The sequence below is a fragment of the Merops nubicus genome, unplaced genomic scaffold, assembly GCF_000691845.1.
Source record: "Merops nubicus isolate BGI_N331 unplaced genomic scaffold, ASM69184v1 scaffold40932, whole genome shotgun sequence".
Taxonomy (NCBI): Eukaryota; Metazoa; Chordata; class Aves; order Coraciiformes; family Meropidae; genus Merops; species Merops nubicus.
Genome location: NW_008593975.1, coordinates 2402 through 11034, shown reverse-complemented (window position 1 = coordinate 11034; position 8633 = coordinate 2402). Strand labels below are relative to the sequence as shown.

Below are 8633 nucleotides of genomic sequence, written 5' to 3'. Positions count from 1 at the left end.
GGTAACAACCTTATTTTTGTTGGACACCTTTGCAGTTTTTATCTTACAGAAGTGTGTGTCCTTGTGCAGAAAACAAAGTTCAGGCACATCCTCAAAGTTCTGTCATCACACAAGAGTATCTAATGATTATTACGGTACTTGGTCCATACTATTTTCTAAGACTTCTGGGTCTGATAATACTTTAGCAGAACTATTTTCCATTCTCAATCTAATTACCTTCTTGAAGTATATTAATTTCCAGTATAAGCCTGCAAAAATTGGTTATTTGCCTAAATATATTTCAGAGAATAACCAGTAACTGTAGGGGTTTGTGTTGAGCTGTTCTTGCATACTTTTGTCCTTCATATCACCTGAAACAGAATATTGTATGTAAAAACTCAGCCTGTCTATTCACCATTCTGGACCAAACTCAGCAAATCCCTAAGGTGTCACTTCTGACCATACTTTACCAAACAAAATATCCAAAGCAATCTTTTTACAGAAATCCACGTATCTTAGGAGTGTTCCTTAGGTGAAATATTTTCTTTTGATTCACTGCAGATGAAGTACATTGTGCTTTGCCTGTAATAGTTTGAGGTAGAGCAATGTGATTTTGTTTTTGTTGTGGTTGTACGGCTTCAGAGAAAACAAAACTCAGGTGTTTGTATGTACTGCCTGTAACACACTAAAAACGTTGTCTGGAGCCCCTTTGCTGTGGAATGCTGGGTGAACAGTGCTTAGGCTGCTGGTAGGACGTGTCTGTCGGTGAGGCAGTAAACTCACAACTCAGGAGTTAATATGTGTCCTTTGAAGGTTTATGATGTGAGGTTGTCTACACCTTTTATATGCTTTTTAAAAAGTGAAACCTGGTATTAAGGCATTTCATCCTGTGTTCTGATCCATTCTAAAGAGGAAATTATTAGGCTGCATACCTATAGGACTGAAGAAAACAGTACACATTTTTTTCATGTCTCAGAGAACAGCCCAGGAGAAAGTGGAAAGTATTTGTGTGAAGAATGATGACTTGCCAGTGATCTGTAATCAGTTCCTACTACCCACCTATTCCTATGAGAAAGGAGTGTAGAATTCAAGAAATATGAAAGATGTTAGAATTACCTTCAATTTTTATTGAGATTGTTCAGTAAAATAAAAATATTAACTACTTATAATCAGATTTTTGACCATTGTAGAGAATGTATATAATATTAAAATCTGGAGCAGAATGTTAAAAATACTTCTTTTCTTCCAGAAGCTGAATTCCTCCCTAGGGAAGCAGAGATCTATTTGTAAACATGTACTATTGCATACCTAAGCAGACTTTCCTAGCAAATGTATTGCTGAAACTGCTTTATCAGCATTGTCTCTGAAGTGGTGATTTGCTATCTAGAAACTTTAAAATAACCACTAACTGAATATTTCATAGTTTTGACAAAGTCTGATTAGTCCTCTAAATGGGCAACATGATCCTGATCCTACACAGTATAAAAATGTAGCAAACTATTGTACAAATGTATGTGACCTAAGAATTTGAGTTTTTGTTTTTGTTTTTTTTTAAATCAAACCTTATTTAAAAAAAAAAAAAGGCATCCATATAGAAATTAATGGCTTCTCTAGCTCCCTGTATTCAAACAGAATCTGGTGAGTTTTCAGGATCATCTCTTTTATCGATGAAATTTGAGTTGGAAGAGAATTTCACTCCAAAATGTTTGGTAGAAAATCCAGTACCATGTATATTTTAAGAAATGTGATTCTTGCACTGCTAGAATGTTCATAGCTGAATGACTTTTATTTATCTCATTTTTAAAACTGATTGTACCCTTTAAAAAGTTTTAAATTCAGTTAATCAAGACAGGACCAATTTGAGGATTTTGTTATATTCTCCTTTTCTAAAATCTGATTTTGTGGAGGTGTATCTGGGGCCACAGTTTGATCTATTGTGATTAAGTAGAATTTCTGTCAATAGAAATTAAAATTTATGACATATGACATAATCTTGAGCTTCTAGTTTTACATTTAATGTTTTTATAATGAAATAATATTAAGAAATAGACTACTGTGTTGCTTCAGTATATGATATACTGTAACTTATTTATAGTAGTAAGAAGGGTTTAAATCAGAAATGAGCAGTCCTGTTAGTGGCAGAGAATAAATAAAGCTGTGTTTCTAGAGATATGGGTTGCAACACAGAAGCTTGGTGTTTATTTGATCTTCTGTGGTTTAAGAACAACACTGCAGTAGGATCTTACGCAGGAAAATGCATGGGGTGATAGCTGTCTTGTATTGATATAGTTGTTTTCAAGATGAACATGTTCCAAGCGTGACTCTTGATTCTCCTCCGCTTCACTGTTGTCGTGAACATCATCATCATTGATATGAGTCTTGCAGATGAGTTCTGGAGGGACCATCCTGTGACATTGTGGGAGGAATTATATTTTAGTTATTCAGGAAAACTTCATACCTTATTTTAGAGGTGCTGTTTATTTGGAAATTTGAAAATGTTCAATTGATCAGTACCTTAAATTTTCTCAATAATGTATTTATGGAGGACTTTAAAAATTCATTCTTTTTAAAATTCTTTCCTTGCATTTTCTCATTTTTATCACATACCTCGTTTTCCCGAGGGAAATGTTACCATGTGTTGCTGAGGGAAAACTTTGTGTAACAAAGGTCCTGTGTTGATCATCCCTTTGCTTTGTAAACAGTAGAGGAGCTGAAGGGCACACCTGACTTTCACAACTGGCTGAAACCTGCCAAAAGGCCACTTCCAGTGGTCAGCAGTAGCTGATGGCTCCTTCCAGTTGTTCTGCAACCAGTTTGGGCTCCAGTTCCGGAGCAGAAAAAGCTGGTAGTTTTCTGTGCTATCAAAGGGTCGCAGCTGGGTGGCCCAGGCAGTATTACAGATTAATTTCCTGCAGAGAACTGGTGCTCAGCATTTTTGTGAGCATTTTCCAGACCTATGAGGAAGGGTGAAATCTCACTTTTCTCCTGTCATACACAAAAACACTGCAGTAGAAAACTCAGGATTTAGCTGATCCTTCAGAATTGTTTGGTTTTTTGTTTGTTTTTTTTTTTTAAAAAGCAACTATTTACTTAAAAGTAAAAATTTCTTAAAACAAAGCCTGTCTTGTGACATTTATTTTAATGCCATTGATGTAACAAAATGCTTGGAAATTACCTTATTTTATTATTGTTCAGTCGTAGAAAACGTAATTTTCTCATTTCATCAATTCCAAATGGTACAGACTTTAATTCATTGTGATCTAAAAACAACTCTCTCAGAGAGTGGTATGCTCCGAAAAACGATACCGGATCTATTCCATCATCAGTGAGTTTGTTAAAGGACAGGTAGAGATACTCCAGCCCTGGCTCCATGTGACCAAAAACATACCCTGGGATCCTTTCAATCTGATTTCCTATAAGTATCAGATGTAGTAAAGATCTTGGCAGATAGGAGGGAACATGATATAGCTTATTATAAGAGAGATCAATTGATTCCAAGTTCCTGCATTAAAGGAGAAAAAAAAATGTGGGTGAAAACATTATAGTGTATTATTGATACTGCTGCATTCTGTGCAGAGTAGTGCTTAACGGGGTGGCAGGGGAACAGAATGCAAAGGAAATTTGTGTCTGTTAATGGAACTGTGCGTTTTATGGAGCATGGTCACGCATAATTACCCTGGGAATAGAAAGAATTGAAGTCATTAGTTACCAGTCAAGCCAAATGATTCTGTTGATGGGAAGAAATCTACAGTCATGAGTGCAGATTGAAGATTGAACATGGGAAACCCAGGGGACTAATCTGTGATTAACATTGTGGAACTGCAGTAACGAGTTACACTGCAGAATGCATAATAAACTTGGGACTTCAGTGGTTATCCCAATGACATGGATTTTTAAGTTTTGTTTTAAAGCCCATTCGAAAGTGAATTGTTTTATGAATGGCTCCTTTGGAATCATCCCAATGTGCTTCACTCCCAGAGATGAGAGAAGCCATTGGTAACAGCGTGGTTTCAGATGAAGCAGTTTACAAATGCAGAACTCAGCTGATAGGACTGCAGCTGATGGGCTGTGGCAAGGTACCCCGTGGAGCTAAGCACATCATTCACCAGAAGACTCAAAAGCAGTAGCAGCTTTTGTTGCTTTCATTCTAATATTACAGAATCACAAAATGGTTTGGGTTGGAAGGGACCTTAAAAATCATCTAAGTTCAAAGCCCCCTGCTGTGGGCAGGGAGACCCCCACCAGACCAGATCTCTTAGAGCCTCATCCAGCCTGGCTGTGAAGGCTTCCAGGGATGGGGGCATCCACAGCTGCTCTAAGCAACCTGTTCCAGTGTCTCATCACCCTCACAGTAAAGAATTTCTTTGTCTTTTCTAATCTAAACCTACCCTCTTTCAGTTTGAAGGTATTAATTACCTCTTGTCCCTCCCATTACACTCTCTCATAAAAGAGTCCCTCCTCATTTTTCCTGTAGAACTCACTCCTCTTACACACTGTGGTTTCAGTCTTCCCCTTATCTGATTTACTTTTATAATTTTTAATCTAATGAGAAATAAGGCTAGGACAAGATTGAATTATTTTAAAATAACCTGTGAGATTATTATATATTAATACCAAATTATCATATAATTCTATGGAGTATTATTGATAATCAATGTGTACTTTTGATGGGATGGTCAGGAAAAGTACTTAAACTTCTGTGTCAAGATAGTATAGATTTGAGGTATAAAATCTTTTTGTTTGAAAGCCAGCTCTGAATACTTCCTAAATTATAAAATTTAAATGAAAGAAATTAAGATGAATTAGCTAAGGAAAACAAGCAAATTGAAAGATAACTACAATTTCAAGTTAAAAGTAATTAAGTGCAAATATTTATTTCATTATCTGACTCACTAATAATAGAGAAATATAAAATAATTATATTTTAAATGTTTCATACTTACTCTTGGTTTATCCAAGCCAAAGGTGCTATTCTCTGCTCCTCTAATTTGTTGTGCTTTAGCACAATGACATTTATGCTTCTTGTATGGTTGAAGCAAATTTCTGACACTTCTTCAATTTGATTATTTTCAAGGTATAACTCCTGCAAGTGCATTTGGAAAGAAAATTTGTGAAAGTAAACCATGCTATTCTTGCCCTTGAGAAGTTCAAACTGTAGCTGTTGTCTCTCCTCCCCATTACCTGACATGTCTGTTAATTTCTGAATCAGAGTCAGTTTGTATCGGTAGCATGTCTTTCAGAAACACAATTTTTCAAAACATTTATTTTGTTTTCTCGTTTGTGAGAATACAAATTGCTTTGAAAGACCACATAGAAAAAGAATTGTGTCTTTTGTCTTGCCTGAAGTTGTAGAATGTATAAAATGTGAGAGTGATGAGATCGGCAAGATGTTGTTAATCTTTTTTTGTCTTGGAAAGCTGTTAGTGAGAAAAATATTGTCTTGTTTTCTTAGTATTTTTGCTGGGCATTTGTGAACTTTCAAATTTTTAGGAATTTTTTATTTAAAAGTTTTACAAATCTTGATGTTGTGAGTCTGTAGTGTATGAAAACTGCATGTTTTACACAGACTAAGTTCCTGGTAATGGCTTGTAGTATAGGATAAATATGGTGTGAAATAAATATGTAGGATCTGAAATAGAATTTAGGGCCTGTAGAGGAAGGCTTTGGGAAAAGTGAAAAGCAACTTCGTAGCCTGAAGATCATTGTTAGTGGATTTATTAGGTGTTGGTTTGAAATTAAATGTTCCCAAAGCGCATGAGGTGTAGAAACGCTTGCCAGGTGCTCGCTGTTCCATCAAGTAGGGATGGAGTGAAAGGAAAATGTAATGTATGAGTGAATGGAAAATGGAGAACATTAGGCTGAAGGAGAAGCTGATGTTACAGAAAAGATATTGTTGGGTTGGCTAGATCTGGGTTTTCTTTTCTGTTGGGTTTTTTTTTCTTGCATTGCAGATTATGGAAGATCCCAGGCATAAAAGGCAATGACGATGAGGCAATTGAAATGGGAAAGAGCAAAAGAAAAGATCGGATCAAGAGAGATAGTGAAATTAATAGGTAGCAGGAATCACCTTTGAAATAGAGATGGAGGTAAGCAGAGAATGAAACTAGACAGAGGTTTAAAAGGAGGAAGAAACTACATTCCAGATAACACCCTTTAAAAAAAAACCAAACTGACTCAACAAATCACATTTGAATTCTGGGCAAAGGAATGGGACAGGAGACTACCAAAAGAAGAAATTTTTTGATTAAAAATCAAGGAATAAGGAAACTGTTCAGGGAAGATAATTAAAACTCCTGTTCAGATACTGCACCCTACGCCAAATGGGGTGGAATTCAGCAAAGATTTGGAAAACCGGGGAAACTGAGACTTAGACCAGCCAAAAAAAAGGAAGAACATGGTTAGATATAGGCATCAAAAGAGTCTCTCTTTCAGACTAGATAATCTTGAGTCCTTTGTGTTTTTTTCTTATAAAACAGGTTTTATAGATCTCTCTTTATTCTTGTTGCTGTCTTGTGAACTTTACTCCGTGTGGTGAGCAAAGTTCACAATATTCTTGCACTAAGATATTATCAATGCTAGGAGTGTTATGTGAATTATATGTAGCTGAACAGCCAGAGTACAGAGGCTACACTATTTTGTGAGACAGTACTAGATAAATTCAGATTAAAAAGATACCTTTTGGGATGGAGAAATAATGATTTAGCAATCGATATAATTAGTATCTCTAGAAACACGTTTATAAAATTTAAATGTGTCTCTACCTGATGATAGTAGAGCAGTAAGTAGGGGGAAAAAAAAATAATATATCTGGGAAAAAAATAAGCTTTCTCATTTTAGTTTATTTATTTATTTATTTTTAGTGGGCTTGTTTGTTTTTTTTTGTTTTTACCTCAAGAGTGGCAGGAAGACCTTGTGGGATAATTCTAAAATTATTTCTTCCTAGTCGCAAGTAGGAGAGACTTTTCAAAGGATAAAAGGCCAAAGGACTGACATTTGCTTCATTAAGTTTATTTCCTTCTAATTCCAGGGTGACCAAGTTCTTTAAATCTGAGAAGAAAAAGTTGCAATTTCTGTCAGTTAATGCCATCTCATATCTGGTTAAAATGCACGTTCAAAATTTAACTGTCTTAAACGTTACTCAGATCAGTTCACAGCAATGAAGAAATACAGTGAAAGGGTTTTCATTTATTATCTCATAATCATAGAATTATGTTGTTTATTAGTTTGTCGACGTTTAGGGATTGACTAGGGCTTTATTTATAGCTTTCTGTCCCACTTAGAATGGAAAAGGAGGCAGCTGTGAGACTTTTGGGCAGGCCTTATTACTTCATGGCTATGTGGAGTTGATGTTTGGAGTAATGGGTGGGTGCTGAGCTTTGGCCTCCATGGGTCTGCAGTCCCCTTTCCTGTTTTTACTACTTTCAGCTCCCCCCTTCACAGATTATCCTTCTCCTCAGCCATCCAAATGCAGGTCACAGAAGAAACCAGTGTTGATCAATGTATGTCAGCAGTTTTATTTCATAATAATAAGGCCACAAATAATCCAAATAACTTTTTTTTTTTCCCACGGTAGCTTTGTGTAGCTCCTCCTAAAAGTGCAGTTTTCTTCTTCCAGACTAAAAGGTTCCTGCAGCCCTTAGCCTAGGTTTTCTCTCTCTTAGCTCAGGAATTTGTATTGCTCCATAGTGAGCTGTGTCCCCAGACTGATTCAGTTTGTAGGGGACCCTTTTGGCAGGAGACAAAAGGGAGCAAAAAAGTTAGATTATGACATGGATGATACTTTTTTTTTTTTATTATTATTTTTATTTTAGCTTGGATTAAAATTATCATGGTTAACTCCAATTATATTCTGGTTTATTTTCCCTGCACTTCAAATCCTATTCACTTTCATGCAATTTAAAAATAATTAATATAGTTTCACCACACAGAAAGTGATCAGGTTATGGGTCAGGACAGTAGATGTCTTCAACATACTTCAAATCCATCTCTACTTAGTACCCTTAAATATAAGCTTCTTTCAGAGAGTAGCAGTTGCGTAAGAAAGAAAAATGTAATTTTAAAAAACTTCCTCATGCAAATCTTTCAGCATTTGTTGCCTTTTGAAAACATGGCACTTAAAAGCTAGCAATTCTTTTTCTGGCTATATCAAACCAGATGTTCCATTGGATTGAACATTCTGCTTTTCAAATATATTTGAATCTTTTCATATGGTCTATATTAATTTTCTAAATACCTTGTAAGCTGTCTTCATCAATGGCATGAAGGTGGTTGTCATTTATTTTTATTTCTTCCAAAGCTGATGGCAATCCAGAGGGAATGTGTACCAGCATATTTCCATCCAAATACAAACGTTTTAGCTTTTTCAAGATCTTAATCACAGGGATGGAGGAGAGAACTTAGGTTATCAAGGTGTAAAATATATAGCTAAACATATAGCATTATCATAGTTAATGTTTTCTTAAACACATGCATTTTGAAGATTTTCAGTAGCAGTGCACTAGTATCCACTGTTTTGAATTAAATAAATGTTTTTCTTCTATCGGTCTAGTTAATTGGTTTCTTTATGCTAAATATTAACAAAGGTGCCAGTTAATGTCATGTGTAACTGGAATAGTTTGCCTGAGCACATAAGCTTTCCCATCATAACTACTTGT

The 8633-nt window shown here is 35.6% G+C and overlaps 1 protein-coding gene across 1 annotated transcript in view; it reads right to left on the bottom strand.

Moving 5' to 3' along the window:
• Positions 1-2177: 2177 nt before the first annotated feature.
• ECM2 (extracellular matrix protein 2, female organ and adipocyte specific) overlaps positions 2178-8633 on the bottom strand; it is a gene marked incomplete at its 5' end in the record, with an annotated part of 8755 nt that continues 2299 nt past the window's right edge. Inside the window, 5 exons of the mRNA XM_008935566.1 lie at positions 2178-2385; positions 3155-3481; positions 4923-5062; positions 6869-7026; positions 8213-8348. Coding sequence (XP_008933814.1) covers positions 2178-2385; positions 3155-3481; positions 4923-5062; positions 6869-7026; positions 8213-8348 — 969 coding nt within the window. The remainder of the gene's footprint in view (positions 2386-3154; positions 3482-4922; positions 5063-6868; positions 7027-8212; positions 8349-8633) is intronic.